At 36.3% G+C, this 21,151-nt stretch overlaps 1 protein-coding gene across 5 annotated transcripts in view; it reads left to right on the top strand.

Moving 5' to 3' along the window:
* Positions 1-21,151, top strand: part of SPATA6 (spermatogenesis associated 6) — a 148,459-nt gene that overhangs the window by 16,205 nt on the left and 111,103 nt on the right. For 4 of the 5 annotated variants that reach the window (XM_045897734.3, XM_045897737.3, XM_045897739.3 and 1 more), the window contains exons 2-3: positions 3,281-3,418; positions 4,635-4,683. In XM_045897734.3, the coding sequence (XP_045753690.1) occupies positions 3,281-3,418; positions 4,635-4,683 (187 nt within the window). Of the gene's footprint in view, positions 1-3,280; positions 3,419-4,634; positions 4,684-21,151 lie in introns of those variants that run through there. The other variant, XM_045897736.3, reaches the window with a different exon arrangement.

Here is a 21,151-nt window from a genome sequence, read left to right on the forward strand (position 1 = left end):
TACAACTCTGTCTTAGCCTTCACTTCCAACTATCCCAAACCTCAAGGTCAGCTGGAGGTGAGAGATTAGGGTTTCATCAAGTCATTTCTGGGCACGTGCACAGCCCTGAACATGTGCTTGATCCTCTAAATTGCCAAGAATATATTATAGCTTCTCAAAGACAGCATCCCCCAACCCCCACACACCCATATACATGATTTTCCAGCTTTGCCTTTTAAGTATTTTGATCAGGTTATGGTTTGCCTCAATTGTGATCACTGCCTCAGGCATCTGTGGTGTTAAACAATTGCTACTGATTGTTTTTGACAATTGGCTTGGGGAGAAAGGCTGTTTGTATGAGTGAACTGCAATTCAGGTCAAATAAAGAGAATCCCTGTGAATGAAAGTTTTCAGGGTACTGTCAGATCAAATAATGACAGTACCCTGGGGATGAGGCTTTTGGGTAGCATTAAACCTGTTCTCCTCCAGTGTCTGTGGGACTGCTGGTTTTCATGGCTACTATAATTCTAAGGATTTTGGTTTTCAAGGCTGCAGAAGACCTGAGTAGAGGAGATTGGGAGTAGAATACATTAACACACCATAATATCACTGTTTTAACCAAAATTCAGCTGTTTTTCTCCAATAAATACTCTTCAGATTGTTGCAGATCTCTGGTTAATTTCTAGAGCTGTAAAAAGTTGATTTTGGCAGTTGTTGGTAGTGTTCTCTTTTGCTTTTATAGAGGGGCTGATTTTTGGAGGTATTTGGTCTACTATTCTGAACATACTTTTTCTATGTGTCTTTATCTTGAAAGTGATTTTTTTTGCAGACAGCAAAAAAGTGTTTTGCTTTTTTATCCAATCTGAACAATTTCTGCCATTTAATTAGAATGCTTAGAATATTTGCATTCATGTAATTATCCATATGGTTGTTTTAAGTCAACTGCTTTGCTTTTTATTTTCTATTTGTTCCATCTGATTTTCTTTACCCACCCTCCTTTTCTGCTTTCTTTTTGGAAAGCTGGTGGGTGTTCTTTTAAAGCATGGCAGAATTTGTAGAATTGTGGATGAGAAAAACTCAGGCCTTCTTGCATATATTACACATTGGAAGGAGAGTCAGTAGTTTCTAGTAGGACAATTAGAGCAGCTGCACTGCTCAATAGAAATAGAATATGAGTGACAAATTTGAACCAAGGATGTAATTTTAAATTTTTTACCAGCTACATTAAAAAAAAGTTTAAGTAGATAAATTAATTTTAATAATAATTTTATTTAAATCAATATATTCATGGGGCGCCTGGGTGGCTGAGTCGTTAAGCGTCTGCCTTCTGCTCAGGTCGTGGTCCCGGGGTCCTAGGATCAGGCCCCTCATCAGGCTCCCTGCTCGGCGGGAGGCCTGCTTCTCCCTCTCCCACTCCCCCTGCTTGTGTTCCCTCTCTCGCTATGTCTCTCTCTGTCAAATAAATAAAATCTTTAAAAAAATCAATCAATATATTCAAAGTGTTAGTTATTAATGAGGTATTTTATGCTGATTTTGTAATAAGTCTTCAAAATCTTTTTGAACAAGTTGTCAAAATCTTCAGGATCTTGTATTTTACACTCATTGTCCATCTCAGTTTTAGACTAGCCACAACTATAAGCATAAGTGGCTTGCAGCTACCGCATTGGATAACACGGAGTTAGAGGGATTCTAACAGGTTTGATTTTAATGAGGCAGGGTAGGAAATGAGGGTCATGGACAGCATGAGATTTGCTGAGGACCTTGATTTTAATAGATTTTAATAATCAGTGGGGAATGTATTAGGACAGAAGTGGAAAACAGAATAAGAGGGAGATGGAGTCAAAATATCTGGCACAGAAAATAATCTTAACTGCTATGTACAAAGAGACATGAAGTCTTATTTATTCAATGTAGTTGTGTTGAGATGACAAATGATAATGATTTTCAGTCTAACAATAACTGTAGCTAATATTGGTTGAATGCTCTGTTAGGCACTTTTCTAAGCACTTTTGAGTGTATTGTATTGATTCATTTACTATGTCATTTTAAATAAGTAAATCACTTATACTTTCTTGGGGCTCTGTTTTATCATATATAAATAATCTGAAGCTGTACTTGATAATCTCTAAGCTTCTTCTAAATACCAAAAGTCTGTTTTTGGATATATTGATGAGGAAAATAAAGTTTCTGTTCTCAGAATTATAATTACAATATAAGGGAATTATCATTAAAAGAGGTGGGATGTACCCACTTAATTAAAATGCATGGAGACAATAATTGGGCCTTAAGAGAACTACAAAATGTTATGAGAATCTAAAATGTATTTACTTGAATATAGTAAATTCATAGTAAATCTTTGAGTTAGATGGAATTGAATAATGATAGCTGGTGAGTCAAGAGGTTTTGTGTAGGAGATGCAGCTGATTGATGTAAGCCTTGGGAAGTGATGAGTGTAAATCAGGAGGAGATGGAATGGAGTGGTAAGGAGTAGTCATCCAGATAATGGAAGAATGTAATGTGTGTGTTCAGAGGACAATAAAAGTATACTTTGACTGTATTATTGGGGAGGCATTGAGTAATATTACTATGTGGGTAGGTTGGATTCAAATCTAAGAGAGCCTTTAATATCTCTTTAAGTGTATGGTTGATCACTGACTAAATGAAATATGGCAGGGACTGGGGAGACTGCGATGTAGTTTTTAGAAACCCTACATTTTGTGCCTATATTTTCTGTCAATCTTGAGGCTAATTAAGTGCAGTTTCATATTTAAAAAAAATTTCACTGGGCTAGAAACTTATAATTCACTAGCTTTGAAACTTTGTCATGATTGCTTTTGATGAGGGTGTGTACAGGCTGCTATTTAGGGTGATATAGGTCAGATTTGTGTTTTTTATCGCTATTTTTTTTGTGTCCTCTAGGATAGTGCTTTGTTTCTGCTGAGTCTTAATCCTTTGTGATTAAATGATGCTGAATAAGTTTATGTCAGCATTCAGCATAAAGTGGGTGCCTAAGGCTGACTGTTTAAAACTGTTAGTGTCTGTCCCAAGAGCCAGTACACAGAGCTTCAAATGTGGCACAAATAACCAAATGGAGAATCATAGATTTCTCAGGGGGATAGAAGTTATAAAGGCATTTCATTGAACTCTGTAAACATTAGAATTTCTCTCTCCTTTTTTTATTTGTGTGTGTTTTTATTAGCTTAGCAGACTACTGTTTTTATGTAATGCCTTGTAAATTATTTTAGTGGGATAGTCAGGGAATTCATAAAGCAGTTACATCTCTCTATCTAATTTCATTTAGGTAACTTGTCCAGGAGTGGTGCTGAAAGACAAGGAGGACATCTATCTTAGCATCTGTGTGTTTGGCCAATACAAAAAGACACAATGTGTCCCAGCCAATTTTCCACTGGTCTTCAATGCCAGAATGGTGTTTGAAAAGGTGAGTTCAAATATTAACAAATAATCATAGTACTTCCAAATTTTTAATAAAAGCCCAGAACACAAATTATTGTTGCTGACTTTATACTTTGGTTTCATTAAAAAGGAGATATGTAATTTAAACCCAGAAGCTTGAAAATAAATATGCATTCTGTTATGCATTGAATCAGTTGCCTCTTTTCATGATGGATCAGCTTATTTCTAAAATTATGTTAGTGGGCTTTATGTAAAATAGAGCATCTTGAGTATTAAATAATTTTTATAAAAAAAGAGAGGAGACATTAATGGGTAAAAATAGGTTGTATTTTTACTATGGCTATCTTATGATACTTATTTCTATGAGTTTCTTTTCTATTTTTCCCTGAAACTGCTGCTTTTGGTTATTCCCAATCATATTCCTCACTTTTTTATCTCCTTCTTTCCTTCTCTGCTTTCCTCCTTCCTTCCCTCTCCTCCCATTCCTTCCTTCTTTTCTTCCTTCCTTCCTTCCTTCCTCCCTCCCTCCCTTCCTTCCTTTCTTTTCCTTTTCTTTTGCAAGGAAGTACCCACGTCCTGCTCTGTTCCATGCACTGTTCTATAGGCACTGGGTAAACAAGACAAACAGCCTCCTCTCTTGGAGCTTTCACTGTAATAGGAGAAACAGGCAATAATCAAGTAAACAGGAATAATACAATTTTAGATAGTGATAAGTGTCATGAAAAAAATAAAGGGAGGGCAAGGGGACAGAGAGGGGCTGAGTGATTAGGGGGATTATCAAATTTAAAGGGTGGTCAGAGAAGGCAGTAACATTTAAGCTGAACCTGAATTATGAGATAGTTATCAGTTATTCGAAGGTCTAGGGGAAAAGCATTCTAAGCAGAGGAATAGCAAATATAAAGCCTTCTTGTTGGGAATAAGCTTGATGAGTTGGAGGAGCACCAAGAAGGCCAGTATGACCAAGGAAACCAGCAGGGCAGGAACTGGAGGTAAAGAGGAAGCACAGGTGAAGTTGGAGAGGGCACGACAGCCGGCCATAAGGTATGTTTAATTGTCAAATCCTCCATAGTGATCATGGGAAGCAGAGACGAAGTGACAGTCTTCAGTAACGCCAGAAGTTTCTTTGGTTGGGAAAGGAATATTTGGGGAATGAGAGGGAAAACACAGACTGTCGTTTCCTGCATATGTTCCTTTCCCTTCCTCGTCTTCACCTTGCTTCCCTCTCTGTTCTCCCGCTCCAGGTGTTCCCTGAAGCAGTAGACCCTGGAGATGTGGTTGCACAGCTTGAATGTAAGTTTTTAACTTTTAATTCCTGATTCTAGGGCATTTTAGAATTATGCTTCTTAATCTTGGGTTACGTAAAAGTTAAAAAGAGTCTACTAAGAATTTTAAAAATCTTGAGATGAGACTTTTTAAACACTTTTTAGAAACATTTTTCAGAATATACCTAGAAATAATAAAATATACATGTGCTGCGGAGAGGCTAGGAGTTTTTCCTTTTTCTGTGTTAGATCTGTGGAAATCAAAAAGACTTATTTGAACCTTATATTGATTTAGATGATATGAAATGGTTTTGATATAAAGATAGAGATTCACGTTGGGTGGGGCTTTGCCCTGCAAACAAGCCTATGTCTTTAACCTCAGGGTATTACAAATTAATAGAGTAAATAATAGAAGATTGAAGTAACGGTAGCTTAAAATTATATATGACTTGCATTTTATATTGCATCTAATGTGTTGGTAAATTATTTGAAGTGACATTTTCAAGGCTGTGAATAATAGTCAATTCCTCAAAGTACGAGGAATCAACTGTAAAAAGATACAACTGTTTTTGAGAGTGGCAGTGCAAAGGTATTTATATACTTGGGAATAAGTTATTCAAGCTCTGGGTATGAAATGAAAAGCTCTGTTATTTATCCTTATAATTAGAGAGGGGTCTGAGATCACCAGTTTGGTCTAATATGTAACTGTGGTTCAAACACCAACAATACTGGGCATCATCAGGGTCACCTGTTCTTCCCGCCTCCACCCCCACCGGGACTCCAGCATTGTAGAAACCTGGAACCTGGCACCATGCTGGAATCTGGGCATAGGGAGAGAAACAGGGCCAGCTTACTGTCTTATCTTGATGAATCATACAGTCTAATGATTCTTCTCCAGAGAACTCTTTATGGCCAGTGTCATTATCTTACTTTTTAATAGTTGTTCTAGCACTTGCTATTCTATCTTTCACGGTGGTAGATTAGGTAGGTAGCAGTTTGGTGCCAGTAGGTAAATGCCTTTTTTTAAATAACATTACATAAATGTTAATATTTCTTGAAGATCTTCTTCAGTATCTGGGAAATTGTGTTGTGTATCTTAGAAAATACGAACTCTAATATCTAAATATCTAAATATTATCTAATATCTAGATATTGTTATCCCATATCTAAATATGAGATAATTATTTCATCATTCTGAAATTCTTTTGTTTGAAACATGATTTTTTTTTTTTTTTTTACTATTTGTATTTTTTTAAAGATTTATTTATTTGAGAGAGAGAAAGAGAGGGAGAATGGGAGCAGGGGAAGGAGCAGAGGGAGAGAATATCCAAGCGGACTCTCGCTGAATGCAGAGCCCCACGCAGGGTTTGATCTCACAAACCATGAGATCAGGACCTGGGCCGAAACCACCCTCTGAACTAGCCAGGTGCCCCCTTTTTTCTATTTGATTTGAAATTTTAGGGCTATAAGAAACATACTTCATGGTTCTTAGTATTTGGAAACTTTCTTGCCTTGATTTTCCGGATTCAATTTTTCTCTTAGGTCTCTTCCCTCAATTTTTCTCTTAGGTCTCTTCCCACTCTTAGGTCTCTTAGGTCTCTTCCCACCTTAATTCCACTTTTTGGTATCTTTCTCAAACTCCTCTTTCTCTGCTGTGTCTTTAAATATTACTATTCCACTGGCTTTACTTCTCTGGTCTCTTTTTATGTATTTATTTTCTATTTTCTCCTTATATTCTGCTCTCCAAAGACTTGGCTTCATGTATTCTCTATCTTCTGATGACTTCCACATCAGTCTTTATCTTTGACCTCTCCTTTGAGCTGTGGCCCTCCTTTTTCTTTTACCTTTTTTCCCTCTTAGCTGTACAGTCTTTTATTGTCCACTAACCTTATTAATATGAAAAATTTAAAACATACTAAGAGTGGAGAGGATGGGATGATGAAGTCCAATATACCTATTGTCCAGCTTCAACAATTTTCAACATATTATCAGTCTTATTACATGTACACTCTGCCACTTAAAGTAATTGTGGGAATCTTTAAAAGCAAATTCTTTACATCATTTTACCACAAATGCTTTAGCATGTCCTCCAACTGATAAAGACACATACATACACACACACACACACACACAACCACTATGCTAGTATCATGCAAGAAAATTAATAATTTCTTAATAACATCAAATATGTAGTCATTATGAAGATTTCCCCAGTTGTCACCAAAACGTCTTTTTACAGTTGGTTTGATAAAATCAGAATCCAATCAAGGTGTGGTTCACACTCTGTATATCGCTGTTTAGCTCTTGAATTTCTTTTTTTCTGTAGTAGTGTCCCTCACTTTTTTTTTTAAAGATTTTATTTTTAAGTAATCACCACACCCAATGTGGGGCTCAAACCTATAACCCCAACATCAAGATTCACATGCTCCACTGACTGAGCCAGCCAGGCACCCCTTTAATGCTGTGAATTTGCTAGAAAAACCAAGTCCTTTAGAATATCCTACAACCTGGATTTGACTGCTTCCTTAAAGGGTTGTTTAGCTTGTTTATTACTATATTATGTAAACTGATAATTAAATCTAGAGGTTTGATTGGATTCAGGCTTATTTTATTTTTTTTTGGCAAGAATCCTTCAGAGTTGATGCTGTGTACTTGTAAAATATCAAGTGGTATATGAGTCTGATGGTCTTAAGTTTAGTGATGTTAAGATTGATGATTTGGCTCCAGGCAGCACCAGCCTGATTCCTCTATTACAGAGTTCCTCATCAGTCTTTCATTGAGTAGCTTTAGCACCCTTTGAGATCCATCTTTTAAGTAGGGATTACAAAGTGTGATTTTTCTAATATTGTCACTTTTTGTATTTATTAGCTGGAATTTCTCTATAAAAGAAATTCTCTTTATTAGCAATTTGGTTACCCCGAAACACAGTTCTTGTAGGAAAGGCAGAGTCATTCTTCTCTTCTTCCCTTACAGTAGTAGCTTTAGTGAGGTATAATTTGCATATCACAAAAGTCACCATTGTAACTGTAGTTAAATGATTTCTAGAAAATTTATACAGTTGTGAACCATCATCACAATTCAATTTATGATACTGCCATGACCCAAAAAGTTCCCTGATGCTCATCTACAGTCATTCCTTATGCCCACTTCCTTTCCCCTCTCTTTGCCTTTTCTAGAAATTTAATGTAAATAGATTAATATGGAGTCTTTTGTGTCTGGCTTCTTTCATTTAAAATAATGTTTTTGAGATCTATCCATATTGTTCTTTGTATTAGTAGTTCATTCCTCTTTAATGACAAATTAGTATTCTATTGTATGAAATTTTTTCCCTTTCCAAAACTCCAAAACATTGCTGAGTGAAATTAAAGATCAGCTAAAAGAAAACAAATGAAATGACACATCATGTTTATAGATCAGAGATTTGATAGTTCATGAAGGAATTTCTCCTAAAATTTTTCTCTGCATTTAACATTATTTCTATTTTATGGATATTTGGATGAACATTTGGATTATTTCTAGTTTTTGGCTATTATGAACAGTATTGGTATGAATATATGGATATAAACTGGATTGTATAATATGTACATGTTTAACTTCTTTAAAAAGATTTTATTTATTTACTCATTTGAGAGAGAGAGTGAGACAGTGAGAGAGAGCATGGATGGGGGAGGGGCAGAGGGAGAGGGAGTAGCAGACTCCCTGCTGAGCAGGGAGCCTGACGCAGGGCCCAGTCCCAGGACCCTAGGACCATGACCTGAGCTGAAGGCAGATGCTTAACTGACTGAGCCACCCAGGCACCCCTGTGTTTAACTTTTTAAGAAACTGTCCATCCGTTTTCCAAAGTTACTGTACCATTTTAATTCCCACCAGCAATGTGTGAAGGTTTCAATTTTTCTATACCATCCCCACAACTTGATATTGTCAATCTTTCAGAGTAGAGTAGTCCCCCTTATTAGTGGTTTCCACTTTCTACAGTAGAGTTTCAGTCACTCATGATCAACCAGGGTCCAGAAGCCAGTGATTCTCCTTCTGACATTTTTTCAGAAGGTCAGTAGTAGCCCAATGCTGCATCACAATGCCTGTGACCTTCACCTCGCTTCATCTCATCTTGTAGGCATTTTATCATCTCACATCAAATAGAGTGATTACAATCAGATATTTTGAGAGAGAGAGAGACATCACATTCACGTAACTTACACTACAGTTTATTGTTATGATTGTTCTATTTTACTAGTTATTGTTAATCTCTTACTGTGCCTAATTTATAAATTAAACTTTATCATAGCTGTGAATGTATAGGAAAAAAACACAGTGTGTCTAGGGTTCGGTGCCGTCCAGGGTTTCAGGCATCCACAGGAGGTCCCTTTGGAGCACATCGCCCAAGGATGAAACCAAGGGACTACTCTATGGACATTTTGGTGGATGTGTAATTCTCTCTCTTTGTATTTTTAATTTGCATTTCAATAATGAATAATGATGTTGAGCATCTTGCCATGTGCTTATTAGGTATTCATATATCTTTTCTTCTAAAATGCTTATCCAAATCTTTTGCCAATTTTTGGATTGGGTTGTTTGTCTTTTTATTGAGTTGTAAGGTTTTATAAAAGGTTTTTTTTTATATTCTAAATATAAGTCCTTTATCAGATACATGATTTGTAAATATTTTTTTCCCAGTCTGTGGCTCGTCTTTTCATTCTCTTAACGGTATCTTTTGAAGAATAAGAGCTATGAAGTCCAGTGTATCAATATTTTTCTTATATGGATCATGTTTTTGGTGTCATATCTATGAAATCGTCACTTAATCCAAGGTCACAAAAATTTTCCCCTATTTTTTTCTAGAAATTTTATAGTTTTACTCTTTACATTTAGGCCTATGATCCATTTTGAGTTAATTTTTGTCTATGATGAGAGGTAAAAGTCTGGTTCTTTTTTTTCTTTTTCTTTCCTTTTCAGAATATGGCTATCCAGTTGTCCCCTTTGAATTTCCTTACATCTGTTTTGAAAACCAATGGACTATAAACGTGAGGGGTTACTTGTAGACTCTAGGCAGTTCCATTCATCTGTATGGCTATCCTATGTCAGTACGACTGTCTTGATTACTGTGGCTTTATAGTAAGTTTTGAAATCAGGTTAAGTCCTTCACCTTTGTTTTTTACCATTTCTAGTTCTTTGCGTTCCATATATAGTTTAGAGTCAGTTTGTCAATTTCTATATGAGAATTTGAGAGGAAGAGTGTTGAATAGGAATAGTGTTGATGCCTTCATAAACTATGACCTCTCTGATGTAAGAACTTGGTGTGTTTATTTATTTTTTTATACAATCTTTAGTTTTTCTCAGCAGTGTTTTGGAGTTTTTAGTACACAGGTCATGCATTTCTTTTGTTAAATTTATTTCTAAGTATGTTATTCTTTTTGATGCTATTGTTAAATTTATTTCTAAGTATGTCATTCTTTTTGCTGCTAAAAAATAGAATTGTTTTCTTAATTTTATTTTTGAATTCTTATTTGCTATTCTGTAGAAATGAAATTGATTTTATATATTTATCTTGAAGCCTGAACCTGCTAAACAGGTAGAGAGTAGGGTTTTTGTTGTTGTTGTTGATTTTTTTTTTTATACACAGAATTTTTATATACAGAATAATTTGGCCTGAAAATAAAGGCAGTTTTACTTTTTTCTTTCTAGTCTGTATACCTTCATTTTTTTTTCAATTTTAAAGATTTATTGATTTATTTTAGTTGGGGGAGGGGCAGAGGGAGAGAGAGAATCTCTAGCAGAGTCCCCCTGAGCATAGAGCCTCAGTGTGAGGCTTGATCTCACAACCGCAAGATCATGACCTGAGCCAAAACCAAGAGTGTCTTAACTGGCCACTCAGGCGCCCCTAATCTGTATGCCTTTAATGTTTTTCTTGCCCTATTGCCTTGGCTTGAGCCTCCAGTACAGTGTTGAAAAGAAGTGGTGAAAGCAAACATTCTTGCTTTGTTTCTGATATGAGGGGAAAAACATTATTTCTATTAAATTTGATGTTAGCTGTAGTTTTTATTGTAGATTTAAAAAAACTCTTATTAGGAGATTTTCTATTATTGATAAAAGAGGAAGAGAACTGTTCCTAACTGGTTGAGAGTTTTATCATGCATGGGTATTGAGTTTTGTCATATGCTTTTCTCTGTGTTTTTCATGTGTTTTCCCCTTTATTCTATTAATGTGGTTTATTACATTATGGATTTTCCAATGGTATGCCAACCTTCTTTTACTCTTGGGAAAAATCCCAATTGGTTATGGTATATAGTCCTTTTTATATTTTCCTGGATTCAGTTTGCTAATATTTGTTAATGATTTTTTTTTAAATTTTTTATTTAAATTCAATTTAGTTAACATACAGTGTATTATTAGTTTCAGGGGTAGATTTTAGTGATTTATCAGTTGCATATAACACCCAGTGCTCATTACATCAAGTGCCCTCCTTAATGCCCATCCCCCAATTAGCCCATCCCCCTACCCATCAATGATAGTTTTTTAAGTAGTTTCCACACCCAGCGTGGAGCCCAACACAGGGCTTGAACACACAAACCTGAGATCAAGACCTGAGCTGAGATCAAGATTTGGATGCTTAACCTACTGAGCCACCCAGGTGCCTCTGTTAATGATTTTTATATCTATTTATGAGAAACTTGATCTGTAGTTTTGTAATTTTTCTGTCTTGCTATGTTATCAAGGTAATACTAGCCTCATAAAATGAATTGAGAAATGTGTCCTCTCTGTCTGCTTCCTGGAGGAGTTTGTATAGGATTGATATTATTATTTTTTAAAGATTTTTTTATTTGAGAGAGAGAGTGAGCAGGAGGAGGGAGAGGGAAAGAGAATCTGAAGCAGGCTCTGCACTGAGCACAAGAGCCCAATGCAGGGCTCGATCTCATGACTGTGAGATTATGACCTGAGCCAAAACCAAGAGTCGGCCGCTTAACCAACTGAGCCACCCAGTTCCCCCAGATTGATATTATTTTATCTTTAAGTATTTGTTAGAATTCACCTGGACCTGGGCTCTTTTGGGGAGGGGGATTAAATTACTATATCAATACTTTCTTATGTATGTATTTCTTCTTGAGTTAACTCTGGTTGTGTCTTTCCAGAAATTTGTCTAAGATGTCTACTTTGTTTGCTTAAAGTCGTTCATACTTTCCTCTTCTATTTCTGATTTTTGGAGGATTAGCATTGATGTTTCTTATTTCATTCCTGCCTTTGATAATATGCATTTTCTCTTTCTTTCTTGGATGGCTTAGCCTAAAGGCTTATCAATTTTGTTGATAATTTTTAGAACCACTTTCTAATTTAGTGGTTTTCCTATTTTCAATTTTACTGATTTTTATTTTAATCTTTATTATTCTTTCTTCTACCTGCTTGGTGCGTGCTTTGCTCTTTGTTTCATAGTTTCTTAAAATAGAAGTTTAGATGATTGATTTTAGATATTTTTGCTTTTCTAGTATAAGCATTTAAAGCTAAAATTTCTTACTACACACTGATTTTGCTGCATTTATTAAATTTTGATGTTACTTTTTTGTTTCCATTAATTTTGAGATATTGTCTAATTTTTATGTGTGTGTGATTTCTTCTTTGATCTTTGGGTTATTTTGAAATATGTTCTTTCATTTCCAAATATTTGCATATTTTCTACACGTTTTATGTAGATTTCATTTTTTTATGATGTTGATTTCAAACTTAGTTCTACTGTGGTAACAGAACATACTTTATAGGATTTCAGTTCTTTTAAATTTACTGAGACATATTTCTGGCATATCGTAAGGTTTCTATCCTTAATAATATTCCAGTTGCCCTTGAAAAGAATGGGTATTTTGCTGATGTTGGTTGAGATATTCTATATCAATCTATTTCAGTTAGGTCAAGTTGGTTGATAATGTTTAAGTTTTCCATCTTCTTGCTGATTTTATCTCTTGAGGGGTAAGGGAGGCCTGATTGTTTTATCAGTTACTGAGAGAAGGGCATTTGAATGTCTAGCTATAATTATTCAATTTTCTGTTTCTCCTTTCATTTATTTCAGTTTTTGCTTCATATAATGTGCTGGTTATTGATTTCTTACCCCTTAGTTCCGGATTCAGTCTTTTTGTCTGCTCTGTGGAAACTGATATGGTTCCTTTAAATTTTTTTTTCTCAGCTGGTACTGAAGCTTCAGGCAGTAGAGGGCCCTGGAGTAACGTTACCGAGGGAAATGATTTTGCTTCCGGGTGCTGGCGCGCTGGCTTTTTCCCACATCATACTCCTGTGGTGCTTGAGCCTTCCCTGGCGCTCAGGTGTTGCCATACAGGGTGGCCGACAGCAGTGTCCTCTAGCTCTCCCTATTTGTAGTGTGGTATTGTTTGTAGTTTTGTATTGAAGCGCCTCTGATGCAACACTTCTCTGTGAACAACCTCCCTGGCACCCTATGTGGTTGATTTCTAGCAAGTTCCTTAGGCAGATTTCCAGTAAGTGAGCAACTTTTTCAGTGAGCAAAGGTTGTACCCTCCTGAACAAGTTCTGGATCTCAGCACTGAAGAGGAGAGCTTGGGGAGAACTCTTCCTTGGGTGCTCTGAGCCCCAGGAGTAATGGCTGTTCCTTTGATCTGCTATTCCTATATTCTTTTATGTTCTCTTACAGCTAGGCAATCCCTCATTACTTTAACTCCCATTATAGTTAATAGTTCTTTATATTAAATTTTCCTTGTGTGGTTTCTCTCTCCTGATTGGACCCGTATTGATATATTTGTGTTGAAACTCTTTTTTAATTGTTTATACATTTATAATTATTATATCTTCCTGTATCTTCACCTCATTTATTGTAGTAAAATTTCTGATAGCAAAATTACAGCACTTTCAGGCCTCACATCTTCCATATTCTTAAGAATAAGAGGTCTGTGATCCATAATTTTCATCAAGTTTTGAGATTTATTCTAATCACAATTGGGTGGGGAAATATAATATGCTGTTCACTTAGCTTATATATGTTGTACTTTGGTTCAAGTGGTGCATGTGTCACCTTTCTAAAAACCACATAGATCTCTGATTGAAGGGGGGAAAGGAGGGGAAAGCTGTGGAGAATTTTCACAGGTGTCCCTACAGTGAGCCTCCATCGCACCAAGCCTTTAAACTTAAACACAGAGTGATGATAAGATGGTAGAAACAGCTCCTTTAAATAAAATATAAAATTGAGCCCAAAGAAGTAAAGCAGACTTTATGTCAGTGGAAGCAAAGAGAAGAATTTGAAGTAAGGAAACATTGAAACAATCGTGGACTTCTCCACTGACAATTAGGATTGTGAGTCACATATATCATTTTCCATTGTGTATAACATACAAAACTAATGTGTACTTGTTTGTCTAAAATCCAATATCTGTTAATTGAGATTATGTTATTTAGAAGTAAATTGAGCATGGTCCAAATGCTTAAGGAGATCCAGGGACCCCCTTAACTGGACAGTCTGACAAATGGTCAGATCCTTGAATAATCTCAGTTAAGATGCTTAGAACAGTCCTTGGCACAAAGTAAGCACTTAGAATGTCTCGTTTATTATTACTGGTGGTGTATTATTATTATTACTGGTGTTATTACTGGAGAATTTACCAGTTCCATCTCACATCATATCTGCACCTCTAAGGAAACTCTGGAGGTCCAGAATCACCTAAGGTCTAGGGAAATATATGATATATAAAATGATATTAAGTGCCAATGATATTAAAAGCCATAATAAGTCAGTTTTATATTCATAGAGAAGGCATTCTCTTTAGAGAAACTATTATAATCCTGGAATCTACCAGAATAAATGTGATGATGGCTAAAACTATACCCTGGGAACCATTTTTAGGCAAGAAACAGAATGAAAAGTTTTCTACTTCATAGACTTCTTTATTGAAACAGTGGACTTTCATCCTTTCTCAGTGAAGGTTTACAGATTCTCTTCTACACACACACACACATACACACACAGAATATACTGTCTGAAAAGCTCTCTCTACAGATATCCATATTGTCTGCTCCTTTACTTCTTTCCAGTCATTGCTCAAATTTATCATCATAATAAGAGACCTTTTCTCACCAAAGTATCTAATATAGCACCTGTTGGTTAATATCTCAATCTCTACTTATCCCATTATCTTTAGAGTTATTTTATCTTACACCCAGGATATTTTGAGTAAAAGAGTATGCTTTTAATAGTTCCACCAAGACAACAAGTATAAAAAGGATACTGCTCAGGGCAAATAGGAATGAATGGTCCTCCGGTCTTTCTTTGTAGCACTGATATATTATTTATTTATTTTTCTTTCAATAGAATGACAGCTTCATAAGAGCAGAGATTTTTCCATTTTTGTTTACTGCCATATCTCTAATGCATATGGCAATACCTGGCACATACTAGCTATCTGATAGTTAAATAAAATATCATAATGCATCGTAAACCTGCCTCCCATTACTATTTTTTTTTTAAAGATTTTATTTATTTATTTGACAGAGAGATAGAAGAGCACAAGCAGAGGGAGTGGCAGAGGGAGAGGGAGAAGCAGGCTCTGCACTGAGCAGGAACCCGATGCGGGACTCGATCCCAGGACCCTGAGATCATGACCTGAGCCAAAGGCAGACGCTTAACCATCTGAGCCACCCAGGCGCCCTCCCATTACTATTTTTATGACTGTTGGAACTATCCTATTGAGACATTGCAGCTGTTTTTCTAGTGTTATAATCCTTTGATTAGGAAATATATTTTGTATTTATTTATTTTTTAATTTTTTATTTATTTATTTTTTAAAGATTTTATTTATTTGACAGAGAGAGACAGCGAGAGAGGGAACACAAGCAGGGGGAGTGGGAGAGGGAGAAGCAGGCTTCCCACGGAGCAGAGAGCCCGATGTAGGGCTCGATCCCAGGACCCCAGGATCATGACCTGAGCCGAAGGCAGACGCTTAACGACTGAGCCACCCAGGCGCCCCTATATTTTGTATTTAAAAATTTATAATTAATAGCTTCTCTGGCCTCATTCCCTTTAACACTTGATACAGGGAAAATATAATTTTTATTTATATTGTAGTGGATTAGTAGGTATCCATATTGCTTTCTCTTGCCTGTAGGGAAAAATTGTGGTTTCACTAGGGCTCCTGCTGTCAAGCTTCTGGGAATTAGTGCTTACCTGGTGTCTGGGGTATTAAAATGCTTTCAGGTGAAGATTTGAAGGCTGGGAATATATCCTTCAAAGTCTATAAATGGGAAAAAACAAAACAAAACAAAACCAGTCTATAAATGGGAGAGTCCCTGCCTTCTCCTCAGGGAGGGCTTGTAGGACTCAGGATTCATATTTTAAATGCACAGTGACAAATACATTCCAACCAATTCATCTTTGTAGTTAGGGCAGGTAAATAAGCATTCAGAAGATATTAGAACAATTGTTCTTGCTGGTGCAGAGGGCTAACGGCATTCTGGCACTCAGGTATTTACTGTAGCTTTTGATTTGCTGTATGTGAGTAGGATTTCTGGAGTATCGCAGTGCATTTACTCTGTAACTCACACTAAAAGTACATGTGAAAATGAGAATTTTCTTAGAGGAATGAGGAAAATTATCATTATTTAGTTACAAGAGAAAGGGGAACTGTAAAATGAGGTTAATTATGCTATATGTTCCAGTAGATGTAATTACATCAACTTGCTATGTGGTTTCTAGCAGCTTAGTTAGCTGTTTCTTTAATAATTTAAGGTCTTTCTTCCCGAAGTATTTTTGCCAAAATATATTTTTTCAGTATAACGGAATAGAAAATTGTTCATAGAAACTAGCAAATAGTTTTTCTCAGTAGAAGTTAATCTAGGTTCTTATGATGAAATAGAAATCAAAGCCACGCAGTGACTTTTCAGGCCGTTTCTCTACAGCTGGGCAGTTGCAGTAACAATGGGGCCCGTCTGGTTATCTCGTCACTGCACTTTGTGTGGCAGCTGTTCGTTGAGCCGGTGGTAGATTCGCAAGCTAGAGAGTATACGGACACAAATCTTTTTAAACCCTTTGGTTTTCAACTTTCTATTCCTTCTGAGACCATTTTTACTTCTGAGACCATCGATACCTTTAGCAAACCTATTGGAATTACAAATGAATTATATTTGGAAATATATCTTGGTAACAACTGCATTTATTTTTCTTCGCTGGAAATGATTCACAGAAATAATAACTGGCAATACTAAATACCCATGTAATATTTTCATGAATGTTTTCTTGGCCATTTTCTGCTTGCATGTTTGGCCCCTTCCAGAATGATTCTGGCTAGGGTGAGGTCTTTTTGTTTTACTTATATCCTGTCCCTTATGGTGGAAGTATTGCCTTCCTTGGCTTTATTTTTAACCTTTTACTTTTCTTTATGAAATGAGTTATTTTGATTTTTATTTATTTTTATTTTTTAAAATATCTACTTATTCAAGAGAGAGCAAGCAAGAGAGAGAGAGCATGAGCAGGGGGAGGGGCAGAGGGAGAGGGAGAAGCAGACTCCCCAATGAGCAGGGAGCCCGACACTGGGCTTGATCCCAGGACCCTGAGATCATGACCTGAGCTGAAGGCAGACGCTTAACCGACTGAGCCACTCAGGCACCCCTGATTTTTTTTTTCAATTTTATTATTTATTTATTTATTTGAAAAGAAAGTGTCACTTTTTTTTTTTCTTTTAAATTCACAAATACTGAATTGGCACTGTCAAAGCAAGGCAAGTTCTTTGAAATGGAAGGGGTAGCCTTCCATATTATGCATATGGAGTCAGAACTTTTCACCCAGAGATCTACAAAGCAATTAATTTTATTATTCTGTAGGACTTGCTCTCAGACCAGATGTATACACACAAACACACACACATATATATATACACACATATACATACATATATAAACACATGCATATATGTAACTATTAATGTCTTACCTTTTCAAATTTGGTTTTTACTTATATTGAAATTATTTTAATTGGTTATATAATTATGTTACTTTTTTTATATCAGAGTTATATATAGTCTACAAAGCTTATCACAAAAACAGCAGTCCTGTAACATCCCTCTCCTCCATCGTTTCCCATTCCCCAGGGACTAAGTTTTATTTTTTAAAACTTGTTTTTCTTTGTACTCACCCATGTATCTCTGACATACTTATATTGCATTTGAAACATTTTGATTTTTTCAGTTTTAGACATTATCTGTACTTTCCCTTATGAAAAGTAAGGATTTAACTATTTTTCATACATTCTCTGCTTGCCCCGAAAACATATACATGCCCTTTCTCTGTCTTTCTCTCCTCTTAATACAGTTGTAGCACAATTTCGGTTTATATATGACCATGTAAAAAGTATTTTTAGCTAGACCATGTGGTGAATATATTATGGTTACTTTTCTTGGCAAGAATTCTGTTTTCACTTGAATTAATATTTTCTCTCCTTTGCTTAGTTTTATAGTTTAGTTTTTTTCAGTTTTTGCTTAACTTAACCCAGTTCTCCCTCAGGTAGTTAAATCATTTTTCTCAACATTTAATGTTATTTCACTTACAAGTCTTTTTTTTTTTTTTTTTGCCTAGATGGCAAAATATTTTTTATTTATCTTTAAAGTCTAGTAGTTTTGAATATGTCCTGAAGTTGTTTTGTATGGCTTAGGATTCTCCAGTAGTGTGCGTGCTTTCTCATTTGTAGTTTCTAATCTTTTTTCATTCTTGGAGAATTTCCTAGATACTGTTTAGGATTTATTTTTTTCCTTTGCCTTAGTTTTCTTTATCAGGGTCTGCTACTATATAGTATGTTGAATTTTTTTTTCTCTGTTTAGTATTTGTTATTTTCTCTCATTTAAAAACCTTTTTTTGTTTGGTTTTTTTCCTGTTGTTTTTATTTGCCTTTGTTTTAGTTTATTCTTCATTTCTGAAATGACGTCCCCTATTTCTACTTCCTTCCTGAGTTATACCATCTCACTTTTTTGTTTTTCTGGCTTTGATTTATGTAGCTCTTCAATATCTTATATAACTTTTTACGTTTTCAAATAGTAGATTATAGTTGTGATCTCTTTTACAAACATCTTTTGGCTGCCTTCATTGTAGGAATTTTTTTCTTTTGCTCACTATTACTTTTTTACACAAGAACCAGGTATATATTTGACCTTTATCCTTTTCTTTGCTCATTCTTAATTGAATTTAGTTTTTTCCTGAATGTTTAGAAGGAAGCATGATTGAGGATAACTTTTTAGCCTCACTGAGCTCCCTTCTATAGTGTTCAATGAATATGATGGCTTGCCTTTGTGGATTTTTTGCCTTTGTTCCATTCTACTTGTATTAGTCTTTCCCCCACCCCACCCCCCTACCCCCGGTTTTTCTTTTTATATTTTTTAAAAATCCTGTTTAATTTGTATTCTCTTCTCTACAGTTTCTTCTAGTTTCTTGGGCTCTTGTCCTACCTGGGAACCCTGGGTGGTCAGTTCCTATAGTTCTTACAGGTTACCAGACTACCACCTTTGGAACTTACCTGAAATCTTTTGAACTCATCTGCTGTTGGAATGGCCAAACATTTGCCAGGTTTTAGCTGCTTTTCTCAAATTGATCTGTGCTTCCTAGTGAGCACCTCTTGGCTATTTTGGGGTTCTCTTCCCAGGTCCTTTAGATAGCCCCTTCCTTCTGCTTCCCTGCATAGATAGATGCTGATACCTGTGGGTTTTGTGACTGTGAGTGGTCTGTAGAGATATCTTATCACCTTATTTATTATAAATGTTGTCCATAGGTTTATGGTTTTGCTATGTAATTGCTGTGTCTGTTTTGTTTTTTTTTGAGGGGATTTGGGGAGACAAACTCTGCTGCTTCTGCTTTTGTTTTCTGTTTTGTGTTTTTGCTTCTGCCTTTCATATTAGAGGGTGTCATCAAATTATTGGCCATCTGTTCATATTTAAGAGCGGAAGACTAATAGGCTTTTAGAAATTATGTACCAAAGGTGCCTGGCACCACTAATTACTAAATCTGTTGGGGGTTCCTCCTGGGTGGAGATTGTCAATATGGACTTTCTAGAAGGGTGATTTCTCTGGGCCATCTTATTGGAAAACTTAGGATGTCAGCATCTTTTTATGTCTTTTCTCTTTAGCTGGTCATATTCAGTAGAAAAATCAGTCATATCTTTCTCCTAGAGGCTATAAACTTGGCTACTGCTGATTTTAGAACCTTGTGGAAGAAGAAGCTGTGGTAAAGTATCAGTATGTAGCCCAGACTCTTAATCTCCCTGTTTTCAGATGGTACCCCTGCTATCAACTGTATCTGCTGTTTCCATTCCAAGGACAACAATGACGAGGATGTGGATGACTAATCTTCCCTCTTCTCCTCTCCCCACCCTTCCCCTCTCCCCTCTCTTCCCCTCTCCCTTCCCTTCCCCTCTCCCGCCCTCTTCACCCTTTTCTCCCTATCCCACCCACTCCAGAGAATAAACTTCCAGTTACCTGCCTGGGTATGGGGAAAGGCAGTTTCTTAGCACTGTAAACTGAAGGAAGGATCTGGGTTTTTGACTGCTTCTTAAACTTTCAACTGCTCTGGCTTTTAGCCCCATAGATTCTATCATTTCCAGAGGTACCTGGCACCACCAATTACTAAATCTGTTAGGAATTCCCGAGTATAATATGGGTTGCTTTTTTTTTTTTAAAGACTTTATTTATTTATTTGAGAGAGAGAATGAGATAGAGAGAGCATGAAGGGGGGAGGGTCAGAGGGAGAAGCAGACTCCCTGCTGAGCAGGGAGCCTGATGTGGGACTCCAGGATCATGACCTGAGCCGAAGGCAGTCGCTTAACCAACTGAGCCACCCAGGCGCCCAATGTGGGTTGCTTCTAAGCTCCCCTGTCTATTGGCTTAAGATCCTTTCTCCTGTTAACTCAGTTACTACTTCTGTTCAAATTGTTTCCTCTCAGGTTTTGCCATTGAGTTTGTGAGTGTGTGTGTGTGTGTCTGTGTATTTAATCCTTTGTTTTTTTTTAGTGAGGGTTCAGAAGGGAACATAGCAAATGCATATATTTAACCTACCATGTTTAACTCAAGCATTTATTTATAGCTCATTGAAATATTACAGTGTGAGGGATGCCTGGGTGACTCAGTCGATTAAGCGCCTTTGGCTCAGATCATGATCCCAGGGTTCTGGGATCAAGTCCCGTGTTGGGCTCCTTGCTCAGTGGGGAGCCTGCTTCTCCGTCTGCCTGCTCTGCCTGCTTGTGCTCTCTCTCTCTCTCTCTCTCTCTCTGACAAATAAATAAATAAATAAAATCTTAAAAAAACATATTACAGTGTGAACACCTGTTTAACCAAAAGAAATACAGCATTGCTAGAACTTCAGACAGCTTCTCTTATACCCTCTCCTAATCACTATTTCCTCTCTGTTTCACAAAAGAATTTCCATTTTAATGTCTAATATAATTTAGCTTTACCTATTTTTGAACACTAAATAAATGGAATCGTACTGTGTGAATTCCTTTGTGCCTGGCTTTTTTGCTG

Source organism: Mirounga angustirostris, unplaced genomic scaffold, assembly GCF_029215605.1.
Source record: "Mirounga angustirostris isolate CCGP_5_RB_7025 unplaced genomic scaffold, mMirAng1.0.hap1 SCAF_4, whole genome shotgun sequence".
Classification (NCBI taxonomy): domain Eukaryota; kingdom Metazoa; phylum Chordata; class Mammalia; order Carnivora; family Phocidae; genus Mirounga; species Mirounga angustirostris.